The sequence below is a fragment of the Rhinolophus ferrumequinum genome, chromosome 5 (assembly GCF_004115265.2).
Source record: "Rhinolophus ferrumequinum isolate MPI-CBG mRhiFer1 chromosome 5, mRhiFer1_v1.p, whole genome shotgun sequence".
Lineage (NCBI taxonomy): Eukaryota > Metazoa > Chordata > Mammalia > Chiroptera > Rhinolophidae > Rhinolophus > Rhinolophus ferrumequinum.
Window position 1 is genome coordinate 3,349,893 of NC_046288.1, and position 21,781 is coordinate 3,371,673.

At 34.8% G+C, this 21,781-nt stretch overlaps 1 protein-coding gene across 8 annotated transcripts in view; it reads right to left on the reverse strand.

The window, feature by feature from the left end:
• ARHGAP12 (Rho GTPase activating protein 12) overlaps positions 1–21,781 on the reverse strand; it is a 159,210-nt gene that overhangs the window by 92,700 nt on the left and 44,729 nt on the right. For 5 of the 8 annotated variants that reach the window (XM_033106069.1, XM_033106068.1, XM_033106067.1 and 2 more), the window contains exons 4-6: positions 14,727–14,990; positions 8,235–8,375; positions 6,713–6,793 (exon numbers count right to left, since the gene is read on the reverse strand). In XM_033106069.1, coding sequence (XP_032961960.1) covers positions 6,713–6,793; positions 8,235–8,375; positions 14,727–14,990 — 486 coding nt within the window. The remainder of the gene's footprint in view (positions 1–6,712; positions 6,794–8,234; positions 8,376–14,726; positions 14,991–21,781) is intronic. The other 3 variants (XM_033106072.1, XM_033106071.1, XM_033106070.1) reach the window with 1 other exon arrangement.

Genomic DNA, 21,781 nt, shown 5'->3' on the forward strand with positions numbered 1-21,781 from the left:
AAAAACTGTCTCCCAAAACTGTCACTTCATTCTTCACATCAAAATTTGCACCACCAGGTAATCTCTTGTGGGTGTTGGTTTTTAATTAACTGTTGCTCAATCTTAAAACTTATCACAGAAGTTCACAAAGGGATCATTTCTAGAATAAAAAGATGAAGCTTAAAGCCTACCAAAACATTCAGTCAGTGCCAGAAATCTCTAACTGAAAAGAGACCCAACTATAAACAGGGCTATATTTTCCCTTTAATATATAATATGTAATATATAATATACAATCCCTATATAATCATTGTTAGCAATAATTAAAATGGGGAGCTGTGCGAAAACTTATATATGAACTTAGTGGACACCTACCCTAGCTCCTGAGCTTTATAATTACCACAACTGTTTAAAAATCCTTTCTATGTGGCAATAAAAGTAATGTAAAATTAAACTGGGTAATAATCACAATTTTAAATGTGCTGATGGTTTTACTAGGCAACAGTATGTTCATAAAAGCCAATAAAGCATAAATGAAACAGATATAAAATCTAATGTAGACAGAAGAAAAAATAAAGCGTCATAAAAGAAAAATGACTCTACAGTTAAAACACACACGTGGACACTTAAACAAGATGGCTAAAATTTAACAATTTCTAATCCCTTTTAAAACACTTCCGTTTTAAAATTTTTAACTGAATTTTTATTTGAATTATTTCAAACATACAAAAGAACAGAGACTCCAATGAAAACCCACCATCAATCTTTGGCGTATCTAACATAAGACATTTGTTTCAGTTACCTCATTTTTCTAAATAAGATATTATAGACATATTAGAGGCCCTCTGAATACAGCTTCCAGATTCCATTCCTCTCCTTCGCCCCTCAGCAGTACCACACAATTCAGTGTTCATCATTCTCATGCATTTTATAATTTGATAAATACTTATATATCCATAAATATACCTATGTATTACCGTGTTTCCCTGAAAGACCTAACAGGAAAATAAGCCATAGCATGATTTTTCAGGATGCTCGTAATATAAAATAAGCCCTAATGCATCTTTTGGAGCAAAAATTAATATAAGACCCGGTATGTAAGACCCGGTCTTATTTTCAGGGAAATACGGTAGTGCTTATTTTACATTACAAGCATCCTGAAAAATCATGTTAGGGCTTATTTTCCAGGTAGGTCTTATTTTTGGGGAAACACGGTATTTGTTTTAAATTTTATGTAATGGAATCACATCACACATCATTTTTCAACTTGTTTTTTTCATTCGGTATGTTTTTATTTCAAAAACGTACCCATGTTGGTGAGTATACAGCTCTAACTCATTTACTTTTGCTTCTATACACAGTATCGCTATTTAACCATTTAAATAGACCATTTGGACATGTCCGAGGTGGTAGTACGAATATATACTCTTACCAGCAGAACACAGTGCCTTGCACTGCCCTACCAGTATTGCTGAACTCATATGCATTTATGTATATCAATGTATGTACCTATGCACACATTTTTAAAAATCTATCTGATGGGTAAAATGCTATCTCATTGTTTTAATTCACATTTTCCTGGTTACTTGTAAAGTCGTGTATCTTTTCATGTATTTATTTCATGTATTTCCTCTTCTGTGTATTGCTTAATCATATATTTTGCCTATATGCATCTGAGTTATCTTTCTCTTACTGGTATGTATAGAAAGAACCAGGACATTCTCATTATATTTTGGATTCTAAACCTTTGTAAACTATGTGAGTTGAATGTATCTTTTCCTAGTCTGTAGCTCATCTTTTCCCCTTTATGTTAGTATTTTTTACATGAGAATACATTTCATGTAGTCACATTTGTCAATCTTTCCTTTCATAGTTTTTCTTTATATAATCTTGTTTAAGAAATCCTTCCTATTCTGAAGTCAAAGATGTTCTCTGATATATTCTTCTATAGCCTTTAAAGTTTACTTATTATATTTACATCTCTGATCTTCCTAGAATTAATCATTAAGTGTAAAGCGAGGTCAAGATCTACATTTAGTTCATTTTCTTAATGTGAATACTAATAATCTTGGCAACATTTATTGCATAGTCCATGCTTAACCCATTGATGTATAATGCCACATCTGAGCTTCCAATTCTGTTCAGGTCTATTTCTCTATTACTACCCCCCTCATGTGCCCCCCCTCCCCCCCACACACACACACGTATACACATTCTCCCTGCTTAGGAATATTTTGCTTCTTCATAGACCTTTGTTTGCAAATCAAATTTAGCATGAGCTCCAAAAAGGTAGGGAGGGGGATAATAATCAGAAAAGCAGTGAATTTACAGACTAATGTGGACACTGTTATCAAATTAAGCCTCCCAATCCAAGATGGTATACTGCACCATTTACTCAGGTATTCTTTTATGTCCTTCAGTCCTGCTCTGAGATTTTATTTACTTACAATCTTACAAACTTTAATAGGTGTCTTCCTAGTTATGAGTCTTTTTGTAGCTGCTGCTGCTGCTGCTAGTATGAAGAGGAATTTATTTCAATCACATTTTCAAACTATTTACTAGGGAAATGAGTAGTTTTTATGTTGATTTTATGCCTAGCAACTTTGCTGAATTCTCCCCAGTTTTTAGTTTGTAGATTCTCTTGATTTTCTATAATCAAAAAACCAATTGTATCTTTCTTTTCAATTTTATTACAGGTATGCCCCACTTACCTAAAGTTTGTATTACACCACTTCTCTTTCACAAAAGACCTACATTAGTCCCTGTTTTCAGTAACAGAAAGAAATCCAGAGAGGATTTTTGCTTTTACGGAAAAAGCTGTCAGATACTTCACTTTACGCCATCTCGGCTTACAAATGGTTTCATTATTTCTTTTCTTGTCTTATTTTATTGTTGAATAGAAGCAGTGATAGAAAAGTTCTAATCTAGTTCCTAGCTCTAACAGGAAAGCTTCTGTAATCTTACCATGAAGTATGAGATTTACTGTAGATTATTTGATAAGTAACCTTTAGTATAATGTAATATATTATTATATTTAAAGTGATTTTCTTGTAGAAGCATATACCCTGTTTCCCTGAAAATAAGACCTAGCCGGACAATCAGCTCTAACGCGTCTTCTGGAGCAAAAATTAATATAAGACCTGATTTATAGTATATCATATCATATCATATTATATTATACCCGGTCTTATATTATAGTAAAATAAGATCAGGTCTATATTAATTTTTGCTCCAAAGGACACATTAGAGCTGATTCTCCAACTAGGTCTTATTTTCAGGGAAATAAGGTAGTTGGGTCACAGGTTTTTTTTAATGCATTCTGAAAATCTTTTAACAGGTGGGTTTAGAACATTTACATTTAATGTAATTGTTTATATTAGGTTGGTGCAAAAGTAATTTTGGTTTAAAAGGTTAAAAATAATTGCAAAAACCGCAATTACTTTTGCATCAACCTAATACGCTAAAGTTTGCCATTTTACTATTTGTTTTCTGTTCTGTTTACATTCCTGTTTCTCTTCTTCTGCGTTCCTGTAGGTTACTTGAGCAGTTTTTACTACCATATTTTAATTTATCTATACAGACATGCCCTAACTTAGAATGGGGCTCAGTCCCCCCCAAAAAAATCATCGTAAGTCAAAAATGCATTCAATACACCTACCCTACCAAACATCCTAGCTTAGCCTAGCCTACCTTACGCGTTCTCTGAACACAATATCCAAAAAACATTGTAGAGTATTGGTTGTTTACCCTCGTGATCATGTGCCTGAGTGGGAGCTGCAGTTCATAGCCGCTGCCCAGCGTTATGAGAGAGTACTGTACTCGTATTGTTAGCCGGGGGAAAGATCAAAATTCAAAATCTGAAGTATGGTTTCTACTGAATGCCAATCACTTTTGCACCACTGTAAAGTCAAAAAATTGTTAAGTCAAACCATCGTAAGTAAATCAGTAGTTTCTTGTCTGTAGTTTCCTGGGACTACCTTTTGCTACAGTTTTTTAGCACTTATTCTAGGAATTACAATTTACATACTTAATATTATCAGTCAACCAGTATCAGCATTTCACTACTTCAAGTGAAACATGGAAACCTTACCAACAGTTACATCACGTTACTCTCCCCCGCTTTATAAAATAGTTGTCTTAAATATGTCTGCACACAATGAGTAACTACACTTTAGAACTGTCATAATTTTTGTTTTGAATGGCAAACATAATTTTAAAATTCAGGACAAAAGTCTCAGATATTTGCCCTTCTCATCCCATTATTTCCTCATTCCTGAAGTTGCAAGTTTTTTTCAGTTATCATTTCCCTACTGTTTCAAGTACTTCCTATAGCAATTCTCTGAGAAAAAGACTACTGGTACCAGTTTCGAAAAGTGATACTTGATATATTCTTCAACTTCTTGGTACATTTAAAAAACAAAAATCATGTTAATCTTATTATGTTAATCTCGCTTTTCTCCTAAAAGTTTGGAACAGCCATATTAAGCTTGGCATATTAATTTCTCACTTAAAAGTTTTATTGAGAGACAATTAAATTTGAAAAAATAAAGTTAGGTCACTTCATATTCAATTTCTGGAAAACAACATACAAAAAACAACAACAACAAAAACTGTTGCTAGAGTGTCACTCAACTGGTACGCTGTGGTTCATAAAGTAAGAATCCTATAGGGTTCTGAATGCTCAGCACAACTCCAATGTTTAAAGGGTAAATACGGTTTTATCTTCAGAATCAGATTCAAAAATACAATAATGACGAAAACAGAAAACCCCACAAATGTTTTACTGTATCATATTGCATAATTTTAAAGAGTAATAACGTAAAACTCTCAATCCTGAAATGTGTGAGGGGCAATTTACGGCACTTTTTAAATATATTTTTATTTGGATCTTTCTTCTTTCTTGGTACTATTTTATGGTTACCTTTAAGTAAAAACACAATGTAACAAAACTATGGAAACAATAAACAGATCAGTGGTTGCTGGGTAAGGGGGAGGCAGTGAATAGACAGAGAACAAAGGCTTTTTAGGGCAATAAAAATACTCCGTATGATATTATAATGATATAATGATTTCATTACACTGTTGTCCAAACCCATAGTATGTTCAAAACCAAGAGTGAACCCTAAGGTAAACTGGACTGGAGTGATTATGATGTATCAATGTAGGTTCATTCTTGGTAAAAATGTACCACTCTGGTGAGATGTTGAAAATGGGGAAGGCTAATGCATGTGTGGGGCAGGAGCTTGTGAGAAATCGCTGAACCTTCCTCTCAATTTTGTTGTAAACCTATAACTACTCTAAAAAAATTAACTCTTTAAAAAAATTATTTAAAAACCCACAATGTAATAATATCGTCACAACTCTCTGCATGTGGCAGCTTTTATGATTAAAATATAAAAATTATCTTCATTTACACCAATATATTAAGCTATAAATAGTATTTTAAAAAAATATTGTCTAAATGTACATTTTAATATGACTTCTAATTTAGAAAGAAGTTAAACAACAAAGAGGTTAAAAATATTCAAGTTTTTTTCTGGTGAGCTATGCAAAAAACAAAGTACCTATGTAAAATGCGTAATAAAGTGTCAAAAATGTTTATTTGAAGATCTGACAAGAATTTTCTAACTACAAGAAAAATCTAGGGCTGTACTATTTGATAGCCAAATTAACCAAAAGATCCAGTATTTCCTTTATCCCCTCTCCTTTCAACCCCCACCAAGTTTCCACCGCAGCAACCTACACTGTTCCTTGAGATCATAACATTTTTAAAAGCTGTCAGTTATAATGGAGCTGTTTTGGTACTGGCTCAAAAGATTCATAAGGGGTGTTCTTAGAAATCAACTATAGGTAGTATATTTTATTCTACTAGTATCGAGCCTTATAATTTCATAAAATAATTAAAGGCCAAATAACACTCACATAGCAAGAAACCACCATTTACACTAGTTTATTAGATTCGTGTTTTCCAACCCTCAGTCAATTTAGTAACAATACCTAGTGATGTTTTTTCTATACCCATGTGTATTTATACTACACAATTTTCTTTATACTACGTATTTTTCTTTAAATTGACTTATTTGGGGGGAAATAATTTCTTCCAAAACTAAAGTCTATCTGATAACTGATACCACAGATATGTCTGCTAATTATAGTTGTTTTCTAAAATATTAAAATAGTGGACCAATTAAAAATTTAATGATTGCTCAGATATCATTTAAACTCAACCCTGGTGTACTCGTCTGAAAAGATATCTAGTGATACCCTAGAAGATCTGATCACCACATGCTGCCTATCTCAGCCAATAATTGACTGAATTATAACACACATTTACGTAAGAGAATAAACTTGAATACTGAGCTGCTTTCCTTTTAAAAATACAGATTAAATATAAGGCCAATTTCATCTCGAAAATTCAATCTATTCACGATAACTAGATATAAGATAGCATTATTGGCACTGAAGGGAATGTTTATTTCCAGGAATAAAGAAAAACCAATTTCAAGTTATATCAAAAGTATTTTTGAATAGGAATAATCAATCCTGTGTAGCAAAGATAATGCACATTTTAGAAAAATTTAGCCAGTCAAAGGATTCTCAATGGATTCTAAAAAAATTAGTCTTGTTGCTTTTCACAAGTTGAATAAAATTATAAAAATAAATCTGTTGAAACCATTTTCATATTATTTCATCTACTATTTTTAAATAGAGATTCACTGTTACAATTCATTACCTTTGGCAATTCCCATTCCGACCTAGATCCATCGGCACTGTAGTAATATTGTCTACCTTGATCATCAACATGCTTGAGCCACTATAAAAAATAGAAGAGGTGTTATTTTTTCAACTTAAATAAAAGTAAGTTTAGACTTACAACCAGAGATATTATATATTATTCTTACAAATTTTATTCTACATGCTCAAGAAAACTGCAAAAAAAAAAAATTAACAACCTTGCATTTTAAGTTTGGTAAGAATAAATAAACTCCGTATTACATGTAAGTTTATTTTCCCTCTCTTTCCTCCAAAGTCAAGGTATGGTTCAAGCACAACTTAACAACATAAGAAATATAGAACATAAAGTATACATGCATAACATACGCAGTGATAACACCCACCCTGAAAACAGGGTTGAGAAATTAACAAAAGAGGGTTTTCTTCAATCTTTAAGTATAAAACTACTGAAAAATTTAAGTCAAACTTCATGTAGCCAACACATCTCACTCAATATGATTTAAATAACAGTAAAAACAAAACTACTTTATAAAATATAATACAGGGCCTATGAGAAGGAAAAGACCAAGTATTGCTAATACAAACATATGATCTTGATTGTAAAACATATGAATACTGCTGTTTTCTTATGTTCTAGTGTCAAATAATTGAAGGAGAAATGAGAGGTAAAGGCCAACTTCCATTCATTCCCAAGTGCCTATTCTCTAAACCAACACAGCCAACCAGTTACCTTCTCTGATGATACGAGATATAATACACAAATAAATATTTTAATATGCATTCCCAAACTAGTTAATTAATCATAAAATACTAGATTCATGGTTTTTGTTTTACATAATTTGGTTATAAAAGAAAAAGGAGTATAGAAAGTAAGGTGGTATATCATAATTGCACGTTGAGAAAACCATCCCCAAAAATACATTCCCCAAGAAATATAGTCAGTCCTTCCCATCTGTGAGTTTCATCCACAGAGTTAACCAACTGTGGATCGAAAATTAAAAAAAAAAAAATTCCCATAAAGTTCCAAAAAGCAAAACTTGGATTCGTCCTGCGCTGAGCACTACACACTGAATCCACAATAAAGTGAGGTGTAGGCACTCCCTGCTGTAGCCTATATGCAAACACTACACCATATAAGGGATTCGAGCATCCTTAGATAATCATGTCTGCAGAGGAGGGGAGAAGGGGGACCTGGAGCAAATCCCCTTAAGATACAGAGGGATGACTGTATAAAGAAATATGTTTATTGAAGAAGTCTAAAAAGAATGATACTCAACAGCTCTACTCTTAAAAAAGTCTGTCTTAAGTGGGTTGTAACACCACAAAAATCACAAATTATAAGCAGTTTAAAACCATGAATCAGTAGTTATACTGTGTTTTCATGTTATCAAGTGACATGATTACAGAATTACAAAGAATAATATTTTCATGAGTTTTTAAAATACAACTAAAGTTTCAGTACACAACGGTTTTACGAGAGGTTACAGCCAAGAAAACTAGATGAGAAAAAAAGAATGTACCTTTTCATTAGTATAGTCACTGGTATATAAGGTATGCCCACGTTCATCCAACTCTTCTGACCAACCCCTTGGAGGAGAACCACACTGACTATCTGACTGGCTGTAACAAATGCTGTGGTAGTTTTCTTCTGATGAAAGAAGCTATAAATAGTCAGAAACATAAGGATTTTTCTTCTTTGAATAATGTAAATATGTAGCAGTTAAAAATCTAAGAGATCAACTTTATTTGGCTATAAGTACTAAGATATCTTGAATATATTTGAATATTTTCAAAACAAATTATTTAGTCTTTTAAATGGTACACTATAAGTGCTGAGGTGAAATTAATAATAGTTGTTTAACCAAATTAATGCAACCCTAAAAAAGTTCACCATGATAAAATGGAAAACAATGTTTTCAGGCTGAGATAAAATGCTACCTCGTATTTAATGCTGCTTTTGAACTGAAATTAGGTTAAAAAAGAAGAGGTGTGTGTGTATATACACACCTATGTGTAAGCAAAGTAAGTGACAAGGACATGTCAATGGACTGAGCATCTTGCAAGTTCTCACTCACCTATGTATCACCAACTCCGACTCAAACGCCTGGCAAACAACAGGGCGATAAATATATCTTGAACTATTTTATAAAGTATGTGGGGTGGGGAGAGAAAAGATACTAGCTTTGTAACACTGTATTTTATGTTCTAATTTACTGTCAAGCTTTCCTAACTCACCCAGCCAAATGCTTACTAAAGACAGCTGAAAACTAAACTTCAAAACAAGAAAAAATAATATTGAGAAAATTCAAGCACAATACAGAGAGATTAAGAAATTCAGTATAAAAATAATTCAGGCACACTTTAAGAAAGCATAATATACTCCAGATATAAAAGAGAAGCAAATAAGAAGCTTAAGAAAATTGAACAATTTCTGCTTTTTCAAATGAGAGGCACCATAATATGACTAAGCAGCAATGTGCTGGCAGCACTTAGACTTCATTCATTCAATAAATAAATACTAAGTTAACTCTCATGTGCAAAAGACCCTTCCAAGGTCACTTTTAGGTAAAACAGTTTCTGCAACTAAATCTTAAGCAGACTGTATTTCCTACCACTATAATTTGGTCTGAAACACTAAAATGGGCAGATTCTAAATGTAACTTAAAGATGGAAGCAGCCTAATGTTAGTCTGTTCACAGACTGGCATAGACAATACTGCAGAAGCCTTGTACAAAGTGACCCATACATGTTTTGATAACAGTACTGTTTTTGAAACATGGAAAGCCTAATTTAAAAATCAGGAGTTTGTTTTTATTTCATTGAGACCACTTAAAAGGTAAGCTCCGGAAGGAGAAGTACAATCAAGTCTTTTAGGAACACAATAAAAGAAGGCAATCTAACTAGTAAAATTAATTTAAGAAACACTAAATCATTTTTTCATAAATATGACTCTCTAGTTGACAATATGCTCACTGTAATTTCCCAATTTCTGAGCAGTAAAGACGTTCCCTTATCCCATGGAAAGTAACCTCCAATATCTCGACATGTTTTATTATACTATAGAACCAGAAGTAGCTTTCAGATCTTGATATTTACCTGCTGGAAAAGAGCCATTTAATGGCAACTGAATAAAAACTAAGATTGTTTTTGGCAAGTATTCTCCAATTGTTAACTGTTCTATCCTAAATAACTACAGTCAGCAGGGTACCTGGCTCAGTAACTTTGGGGTACATATCCTGCAGCAAATGTGGCCTAGTAAATATATGAGGGGGCTATACAGATGTTCCATTTGTAGAAGAAAGACAGGTAGGTACCCAACTGATCATCTGGGTGAAATAGTTAATATATATGAGTATTACATTAAAAAAAAATATTAAACCATTAATGAGCAGGAGGTTAGTCAAAAATACTCAGAGGTCAAAAACTAATAACTAGGAGCAAGAATCCAGAAAAAAAAAAACACTATGAAAAGACCAGCTTTCTCCTTGGCATTTGCCAAACTGCAAATCAGAATGTTAGTTTTCAAGGTCGTGCAGAAGCATTAGGGAAAAGGACTCAGGACCACCAAAGGCAGGGATTCTAAAGGAATACCCCACAGTACAGAACTAGAACACCAAAGAATTATACCTGCAGATTATGGGTGAACCAGAAAAAAATTTGTCCCTTTATTCCACACCAAGGAAATCATAGGACTCTTCCCCAATAATCAGGGGAAATTGGGGAATTCCCTAATCATAAGCCCATCTTCATGCAATACAAATTACTACTATGTAAGCAAAGCAGTCTGTAAAAACTAAAGCTGAAAATTTAGTTTCAAATGTTCGTAGGATACTAGTTTGCCTAGGCACCTGGCAGAAACAAAAGCAAACGTTCTCTGAAGAAACAAGCCTCCATCCCCAGCATTCAAGACTTCCTACATATGAATTTCCAAGAACTATAATCTCACATTAACACACACACATACACACACGCATGCATGAAGTGACACACACCATGAGTGACAGCAGAAAAACAGACAGCATAATCAGACTCTCAAAGAAATTATGTACTAGAATTATCAAGAAATAAAATATAAAATAAGACTAAAGAAAGGTAGGACAAATAAAAGCAATATATGATCCTTCACTGCAGGGAAAAAACTATAAAGGATATTACTTGACAAGTGAAAAGCACAGAATATTAACCATGTATTAAATAATACACCAGCTTTAAATTTTTGTGTGCGTGATAAATATATTTTTCACCAAAAAAAATGGTTTTGTTGAAAAATGTCTGTATACTCAAGAGAATAAAATAATTATGCTGTCTGCTTCAAATGGTTCAGAAAAAAATTACTGGAGGGTGTAGAGAAATAAAGGAAATGTGGCAAAATATTAACAACTAGTAGATCTACATGAAGGCTGTCTGGATGCTCACTATACTGTTCTTTCTAGTTTTTTGTAGGTTTAAAACTTTTCAAAGTAATAAGATGGGAAAGCTCCCCCAAACAAATAAAAAACTAGAATCTATTTTAAAATTCAAGGATTGGTTTAACATCAAATAAAAATGAAGATGAACAGAAAAATCGTGAACAGGAGCCAAATCTGGAAATTACTGAGAATGAAGCAGAGAGACACAGATAAAATTTTTAAATGTAAGGGAAATCAAGAGACATGACAAACAGAATAAGCAGATTAAACATTCATCTACTCAATGTTCCATTTTTTCTTTCCTCTCAAGAAAAAATGGGACAGAAAATATATACATAATGACCAAGAATTCTCCAGAACTGATCAAAGATAGGACTCCTCAAATTTAGAGGTCCCAACAAAGCAGGAAATATGAAAGACAGCTTCACCTGATCACATAATAGTGAAATTATAGACAGACCTTAAAAACTACCAGTAAGAAGAGACAAGCCACCCTTAAAGGAAAGACAATCAAACTGACAGTTGAATTTTCATCATCAATAATGGAAGCCTGAAAACATGAGAACAAAATCTTCAATAAACTAGGGAAAAAACAAACAAACATTCAATTTAAATAAATTTCCAGATAAATAAATTTCCAGATAAAATCTAAGATTCTACCACTAACAGAGCCTCATTAAGGAAATTTTTTAAGTATGTACTTAAAAGTTATCCAAGATAATCTAATTTGCATAAAGAAATGTGATAAAACAAAGTGGTAAATATGAGGATTATAAGAGTCACCATGTACAACAATAAGGGGACTAAAAATAGAAATAAGATATAAGACAACAACAGCACAACAGCATGTATAGTTCTTGTGTCGCTTTAAAGGAGCAAGAAAATAATAACTTTAGACTCTGAGTTTATGCCTGTTAAAATTTCTAAGGCAGGGTTTCTCAACAGCTGCCCCAGGACATTTAGGGTCAGAGAATTCTCTGCTGTGGGAGCTGTCTGTGTATCCCGGGGTGCTCAACAGCATCTATGGCCTCCATCCACTAGATGCCAGTAGCACACCCCAAGTTCTAACAATCAAAAATGTCTCCACATTGTCTAATGCCCCCACTTTCCCTGGAGGCAAAACTGTCCCCAGTTGAGAACCTTTGTTCTAGGGTAACAATAATAAGCTTCTAAGTTAAGATGAAAAAGTGAAAACTTGCTCCCTCTCAAACCCCACTAAAATAAAACGTGAGATATGCTTTAAAAGGCCCAAACCAAGAAGAGGGAGAACAGAAGAAGAGACAATAGTCACAAACTCTGGAAGCCGAAAAGCAGATAAACAGGAAAGCAGAATATAAACTGGTGGAGGTGGGGAGTGGAGTTGTGGGGGACAGATGAAACCCAACAAATTTATAGAGAAGAATCTTCAAGTGGCTCAGGAACTGACAGCATTAGGTATTCCAAGAACTGGCAGTAAAGGTAGGGGTACTATTCGGTTGGTGCAAAAGTAACTGCAGTTTAAAAGGTTAAAAATAATTGCTAAAACAGCAATTACTTTTCCACCGACCTAATAAAATGAGGATTAAAATCGCCAGAATCCCCTTCTCCACACCTGGCTGTTAGCTGCATCCTCCCTTATCTCAGAAGAAGGACAGGTATTTATTCCCTCTCAAGAGGGACAAACAGTAAGATTCTGAGTTGGAAGACAACAGGCAAAATTGGTAAAAACAGAAAGAGGGAAAACTAAGGGATTACATGAAAACTGAATGCCAACCACCAAGACCCTGGCAGCCCTTACTCTCCAGACAGAAGATTTTAAGACTTCTGTCAAAACTCTTATTAGTCTAAAAGGAAAGACCTAATGGTTCTAACATTGGGGACTCCCCAACAAGCAGCTGACCTAGACTGCCATTAAGTGAAGAAGTTCAAACGCTTTTTGCTATTATGAGAAAAAATGATTTCCAACCTAGAATTCTATAGTCAGGCAAACTAGCAATTAAATATGAGAGCAAGAATATAGACATTTTCACAGGTAGTCTCAATTTTACCTCCCATGTGCAACCTTTCTCAAGAAGTTACTGGAAGATGTGCTCCAGCCACTTTGGAAATAACTATTTTTATACAATTTGTGCAGAGATTACCGTGTTTTCCCGAAAATAAGACCTAGCCGGACCATCAGCTCTAATGCGTCTTTTGGAGCAAAAAATAATATAAGACCGGGTCTTATATTGTATTATATTATAGAAGACCTGGTCTTATATTAATTTTTGCACCAAAAGACACATTAGAGCTGATGGTCCGGCTAGGTCTTACTTTCGGGGAAATACAGTAGTAGTATAAGTTGAGACTCTGATATATAAATCACTTTCATTTAGTTATTGAAATAGAAAGCTAAGAAACCTGTTAAAAGTTTCTGTGTATACTTTAAATTCCTTTATTCTTTTAATTTAGCCCTTTCCCCAATTCTCCCAAATTGTGAGATTTTACTTCATTGTTGCTACATGGGGTAATTATTTTCAACTCTTTCTAGGTCTATAATTCAAATAACTTTCCTAACACTTTTCTTATAATAACTAGAAACAATTTCTCTCACTATTCGCAATCTCATTCTTGAACACTAAAAGTACAAGTTACCACCAAACCAAAGATATAAGTAGCCAACTGGAAAATAAGGGATTATTAACTACAAAAAGCTTTTACATTCTGCTAAATACAGGAAGTGTCACCTGATTTTTCCAGCTCCTACCTAACTGGAGTACTGTATTTACTGTAGAAGCCAGCTGCTTTTTGTAAGAGCTGAGTGTCCTATGCAGGTGAGGGCCCCAGTGCATTAAACAGCAGGACTTACCACCACTCTATCAGTCCTACCCAAGCTTCTCCTGCACATTCTAATCTGTCTCAAGGAATCTCCACAGAACTCTGAGATGAGTGTTTCTCAAAATATAGCTGTGGCCAATTCATGGCACTACCCCCCCCCCTGGCAGAAGTGTGGAGAAAGGTGAAACCAAGGGAGCACGGGGGTGATAGCATAAACACTTGTTAGAGAAAAGAATGATTTTAGAGTGAATTGTCAGTTACAGGATGGTCCATTTACAGCAAAGAAATTATACTTATTTTCCTTACATATAGATAAAGGGTGATGTTGTATCTCTGAATGACAAAAAAAGAGAAGTAGCTTGGTGGCCATACCAAATCAATAGAGAAAAGTGTTCGTTTTAACCAGTTAATCGGTTAAATAACTGTTTTTATGTATCTGGCTAAGTCACGTCATACATTTTCTTTCCTTCTTTTTCTAAAAAATGTCATGCTTGGGCAATAACAATGACTGAATTAGTATCTTCTAGCACATTAGCATATGAGGGAAACCACTGGCACCAGGCAACTTTAATCCAGTTAATTCTGGAACTAGTAAACACACTACAGGGTTAGCTATTGCCTACTAGGTTAGAGATTAGGAAGTAATATAGCAATAATACAATAAAACCTGGAAAGAAGATTTAGTATCTTAGAGAATTCAAGTGTTCTACCATTTCAATACCAAGATACAAACCTATTAATCCTTCTGTCTCTGAATAAGGAAGAGAGAAAGTTTGGTAACTCACTGGGAGGTTCCCTGATTCATACCTCTTGGTCTCCTGGACTCTGGCAATCTCCTTTGCTGGTGTTCGAATCTCGAGTCCATCGAGGGGGTTTCCATGTTCTTTCCTGTGTTCCTCTGTTATAGTAATAATAACGCCCTGAACTATCTTTATGAGTTTCCCATTCTCCATTAATCTGAACTGCGGGGCTCCCAGGAAGCGGAGGGAGAGCAGACTGGGATATTTTCAGTTCTTGTAGATTAGCGTAGACGGGAGAATCTGGACGTCCTTGATTTGGAGGTGTCGTTGCCTGTGAAAAATTTGAAATATTTATGTTCCAACTGGCATAACGTTTATAAATTAAAATTAAATAAAACATGAGATATCTTTCCTTTTACGACAGGATTTCTCAGCCTCGGCACCACCAGCATTTTGGGACAGATCACTCTTTGCCATGGGAGGCCGTCCCACACTGCACAATGTTTACGAGCATCTCTGGCCTCTTTATTTACTTAATGAATTTACCTCCATACTTAAAACCAGTCTAAACTTCCAATTTCCAAAGTATGTGAAAAGAAATGGAAGAGGACTCTTCTTGTTAATACTCTCATCTCTGGCAAAAAGAAATTGTCCATGTTTATTATCAATGGCTCAAACCGTTGAGAAAAATTGAAAGGAACTGATCACTACCGATTTTCCGCAAGAACTACTGGCAACATAAATTCTTGGTAGAAAAAAATACTTAGCATAAAATATCAAACTAATTTTTACATATGCACAAAACATATTAATTACAACAGAGGACGGTTAAGTAATTATACATCATTTTGTCTAGTCAACAAAAACTATGGTGTTTTTTAACAAACACACTCAATGCTGGTAAAGGTGCCACATAACAACTTTAGTTTACTGCTGGTTATTTTAATTAGCGAAACTTTTTTAGAAAACAGTTTGGCAGTATGTTTGAAAAACTTTTAAAAATATTTTTAGGACCCTTAGCAAAGGTTGGGGTGGGGGCGAAGTCCTTAGATATAGGAAAAAATGTTTCCCACAAAGATGTTTATTCCCACAATGTTATTTATTTGAAATAAATTAGGAACAATCTAAACATCCAAAGGGAATGATTAGGTAAATAACGATCTAATATATGAGCACTAAAAGTGCTAGTGATTTTTTAATAACATGATAAAAAAATTGAGATTAGTGAGAAAAGCAGAATAGAAAACTGCTTCCCATTAAATTCCAACTAAAATTTTTAAAGTATAAAGAAAACAAACCTAAAATATTATCAGTGTTCCCTGGATAATGGGACTATGCATGATTTTTTTCTATGTGCTTTATTCCCCAATTTTATTACAATGAGAATTATTACCTTTAGAGTTCGATGAGGATAAGAATCTGGGGCACGTGCCTAGTCCACTGACTCACACAAGTGACATCAATAGTATTAACACTATTTAAAAACTAGTGTTTCTTATGGAGTGGTCAACGGATCACCTATGTAAGACTCATCTAGGTGTGCTTATTAAAATTTTTGGGTCATATCCCAGAGTTACTGGGAGTGGACAGTGAGAGGGGGAGGGTAGTAGTCAGTAATCTGTATTTTTTATGGGATTTTTATGTATACTATTGCTCGGAAGACACTAAAAGACTCAATCTTCCTGAATGGACTTAGGGAAACTGGTCCCCCGGCTCAATAAATTTGCATTATTAGAAATGTAAATATTTAAAGACAATTCTGAAGTCCATACCACCAGTTGCTTCTTATTCTGCAGGTAAGCCAAAGGAAGAGTTAAAAGAAAAAGCCACAAAAAGAAGTATTTCTAATATATAAATCAAGTAAAAATTAGTTTTCTAATATTTATAAAACTTAAGTATTATGCACTTAAACTGAACAACCTTGTTCATAGATTAACACCAACAAAAATAAGTGGATCTTTCACACCAAAAAAAGAATCTTTAAAAGGAGAACAAAGAAAAAAACTTGATTTTATAGGCCATATCTGTTGTTAATTAACAACTAAATTGGGACTAGTACCTCTGCACATGACCCAATTTTATATTTAAAAAAAGACTTGGCCTGTTCTACTTTATCTATACATAGACTAAAACAGTCCTCCCAATATTCACAGAAAGGAAAAACTGGGGAATCCTATATAAAGAAGGTAACTTTAAACTTAGATTGTACCTTTTTTAATACCCAAAAATATTGAGATTTCTCCTCTTTTTACCTTTGACATTACGTAGTTCAAGAAATGCTTCTAAAATAAACTTCAGAGGATGAAAGAATACATATACCAAAAAATATATTTTTATACCAAAAAATATTGATTTCTCCTCTTTATACCTTTGACATTACATAGTTCAAGAACTGCTTCTAAAACTTCAGAGAATGAAAGAATACGTATTAACTAAGGAGCTACACCTTGTGTTTCTTAATTAGCATATGCTACTCAGTATTAATACTCAGATATCCACCTTACTATAAAGGAGGAATCACACTTTTATTACTGAATAATTAATGTAAGTCCCTACAGCCTATAATCATACCTTTGATTTCGATTTACGGGGGAAAAAATTTACCAAAGCATCAGACTCCAACTCAAAATTTAAATTATTTTTTAAATTCTATTTCAATTCATACGGAAAAAAGACAGTTACGTGCCATTGATAATTTACCAGCTTAAACATAATTGCCAATTATTGTAACATTGAGCCAGTTAACAGAATAGAGGACAAAAAGAAAAAAATTGTCAACAAGCCAATATTCAGTTAAAAGAGGACTAAAATGTTTTAGTTTCACTACTGAAAATTATATATCAATTTCAAATGGAAAATGTAAGCTTCCAAAAAGCAGTCTTTTCATTTGAAGCCAAATTTTAGGGGGGAAAAAAACATATTAACCTTTGTTTACTAATTTTAAAATACAAAAACTCACAAATTCTAATGGTCATATCTTAAAGCATGACTGCACTGAGATTGCAAGCTGTATGCCCCAAAGTATACTGATGTTTTCCTATGATTTACTTATTTAGCTAACATTTAAGAACTAATTATGAGACAGGTGGGAGGTGAAAAGAAGACAGTTCCTGTCCTCAAGATGCTAACAGCCTAGTATAGAGAGGAAGAGACAGGTTAAAAAAAAAAAAAAAAAGATTCCAATGGCCTGAGCCAAGTGCTACAGAGATGTGTGTGCAGGAGACTGCGCGAGTGCGCACGCACATACACGCGCACACACATACACACGCACACATACATATGTGCGCACATATGTGTACACACTCGTGCACATACACATACACACATGTGTACTGCACGCACATACATGTGTGCGCACATACATACGTGTGCACATACATGCGCACGTGACATACAATCACGTGCACACACAGCGGCATTACACTGGGAGAAGAGTGTAGCTGTGTTCAGAAGAGGTTCACAGCACAGGTTTAACTGGATCTGTAAAGAAGAGCAGGAGGAGGCCCAGTGAGACAAGAGAAGTGGTGAAGGGCACGCCAAGCACACTCAAAACCTGGTTTTAGCCGACATAACACAAAGAAATGAAAAGCAGCCTGTCGATAATGAAAGATAACTGGTAGCTAAGGGGGTCCGTATTGTGAGAAGCTCTGATATTATTTTCATGGTATATAAATGCTTTTCCTCACTGGTTTTCTTCCAGGTGGTTTTCTAGTTATTGAAACTCAGGGTTACTCAACTCCTATAGGATTTGATACCTTTTATTTACACACTGAAACTTTTTTAGCCCCTCATCTTTCCCCGTTTCTGTCCTCTTCTCCTCCTTTGATCACCTTAGCCAACCACCTGAACATCCGCTTCACACCAGCACAGGTCTGTCACCATTTCTGCCTCCTCCCCTGACACAGACAATAGTAAGGCGGGTCCCAAGGAGGAAAGCTGTGAGGCCTGCCAAACCCTTATCTGTGGGAAGCCATAACACAGTCTGATGAAGTCATTTCTGTGCTACCAACTTGCAGTAATAGCTGCCAACTGACAACACTGCAGCCGTGCCATGCTATCAACTAACATCACTGGTAGCTAAAGACTATCTGTACCTAGAAGGTGGACAGAAAAGAACTGACAGACACTACAGTGAGAAGCCCTGCGTAAAAGTGACCAACACATATGTAGTGTGCACAATTAGGAAGTTTATCAAAAGTAAAAAGATTTGCCAAAAAAGAACAAACAACAAGTTTCCCCTGCAAGATCAAGCCCACTTCTCCAGTGCCATTTTCTGTTACGCCCTCACAGGAATCTCCTCCCACAGCCTGAGGACTCTCTAGCTCATCGTGGTCCTTATTCCACTGTAGTACAATCCCAGATTTACTTGTCTGCCTTTCCCTCTAGAACTGATTATCTTTAAGGCAGAAATGTTTGCCTTGTATATCCCTTCATATTCAGTGCCTAGTATAGCACTTGCACATACTAAGCACTCAATATGTTCCTGAATGAGAATTACTTTTAAAAGCTACCATGAAATCCACATACTAAAATTAATTCCCTACTCCTGTTTGGACAGTCTCCTTGGGAAATTTTAGCTAATCCCACTGCTTCAGTAAAATCAATCCCCCTTCCCTCTCCGTCTCGCTCAAACATCCAACTCACCGCTCTGAATGACAGACATGTATTTTGAAAGACCTACTAGCATGGATCCTCTTATCAGTTGTCAAACTCATTATATCCTCTGGCTCAACTCTTACCCGTAACATGCTCTTGCACATTCACCAGTTCAAATAATAGCATCAGAAACTATTCAATCAGAAATCTCAAAGTCATCTTGTGTCTCTTCTCTTTACTCCAACAAAGTTCTACTAATCTTCCTTCTAACATATCTTCAATTTCTTCCACTCTTACCCCAGGATAACCACCTTGGTCCAGGTCTTCTTGCTGAAAGACGGCTGCCTCCCTATCTTCACCTTGTCCAACTGATCCTTCCAAGTACCAATAGTTATTCTCTAAAAGCACAAATCTGATCTTGTTATTCACCTGCTTGCAAACATCAATAAATATTTCACTGACTATAAATAGTTGTTCAAATATCGTAGCAGAGAACTTAAGGCTCTTGATCACTCCAGCCCCAAAAAATCTTTTCTGCCTCATTTATTGACCTTCTCTTAATTACATTCTTTGCTCCAAACCCCCATATTACTCACACTTCTATCAATGTCATGCTATTCCTTTCTCCCAATTACCTACAAATCTTTTCTTCCATCTCTCTGTCTGGGATATCCTGTCCCCAACCACTGACCAGTAAACCACATATAAAACCATAAGGAGCTGGTTCAAAAATCACTTTCTCTTTAAGATGCTCCTCTCTTCCGGTTTCCTGTGCATCTAGAGCAGCACTAACACAAATATAATGTGAGCCAGGTAACTGCTTTCCCAGTCCACAGAATATTTTAAGAAATAAAAAGTAAAGGAGACAGCTGCTAAAAACGAGTTATTTATTGATGAAACTTCATTATTTATTTGTTTTAAAAGTATTCCACCAGATATGTACTTCTCCTTGGTCTGTTAAGCTAACAAAATTCCTCAGTAGGACATTATGCTGAGATAGCAAGACTTAGTTACTATTTTATGCTGAGGAAGCAACATGCAAAGGCCTGGTACGCTGCCATTCATTATTACAAATCTCCCTCCCTCAGGAAGTGAATGGTAACTGTATGATCAGCATTCAGAAAATGACTAAAGATTACTCTGTTGCTGAAATTTCTAGAGAATAAAAAGTTTATGTTACAATTGCAAATGAAAAAAATGCATCTCTGTTTACTTGTTGAAAACATACATACACAAGTCTAAAGTTGGAAGCTGAGGTTTCTGGCAACCGCAAAAAAAATAATAAATTTCAAAAAGGTACAAAATTAATCCATAGTAATACGGTACACATTTAAATGGTTGACATAGCACCCTTCCTCTCATTTTCTGATTACTATTCTTTTTTTGTTTGTTTTTCCAAAAATAAGATTCTGAAGTAAAACATTTTGAAAAACTCAAAGGAAAAGAATTTAGAAACTGTCACTTCAAATGAACACAACCAAATTAATGGGTTTCTAACAGCACATGTACCAATTTATTAACAAGTTTGCATGAGAACACTCTTGTAAATACAGTTGCCTGGATAGCCTATTACTGTGTTAATTCCAAACTGGGTTCAGTTACAAGGTTTAAAGCATTATTTCCTTAAAACTGTATTGAAAACCTTATACAAACTACATAAATAAAAAGTAGATGGTTTTCCATCATTTTATGGCCATTTCATATCAAAGCAACAAACATTAGGTTGGTGTAAAAGTAATTGCGGTTTTTGCAATTATGTCTTTTAAACCGCAATTACTTTTGCACCTACCTAATACTTAAACCCTGAAATCCTTACAAGATATTCAAAATACATAGTTAGACACACATAGTATGAAGCAATAAATATAAAAATATATTCAAACACATACAAATGAAACAGAAAAATCAACACTGTAAGTTTTTGTAATTAATTTCATGGAATTACAGCTCTTTTGATTTTGTCTGTATTTTCAAATCTATTCTTCAACGTGTATATTTATTTGGAAGTTACACTGAAAAGAAAAAATTAAGGACAAGACCACTAATTTTTGTTTGGTTTGTTTTTTTAAAGGAGGGACAGCTCACAGTGGCCCTAGCCCATGCGGGGATCGAACCAGCAACCCTGGTGTTACCAGCACCGCGCTCTTACCAACTGAGGCTAACCAGCCGCCCCTGATACCACTCGTTTTAAACCCAAGTAGTAATTGTGGAACGCTCTTTAGGAAGTTCTACAGCAGGGATGTCCAAACTTTTTTCAACGTTTTTCACCAAGGGCCATATGCGGTAAACTACACAAACAGCCGGGCCACTCACTCGAGGTGAAGTACGTATTGCCTCACCTGGTTTATTTAAGTAAACTAAATATATTTTTGGAATTTGCTGCGGGCAAATTAACAATGGATTGCAAGCCGCAGTTGGCCCGCGGGCCACAGTTTGGACACCCCTGTTCTACAGCCTATGCTACAGAGGCAAGAACACAAGACACTCATGAGGTCAAACCCTCATTTCCCCAGAAAATCTAAGTAG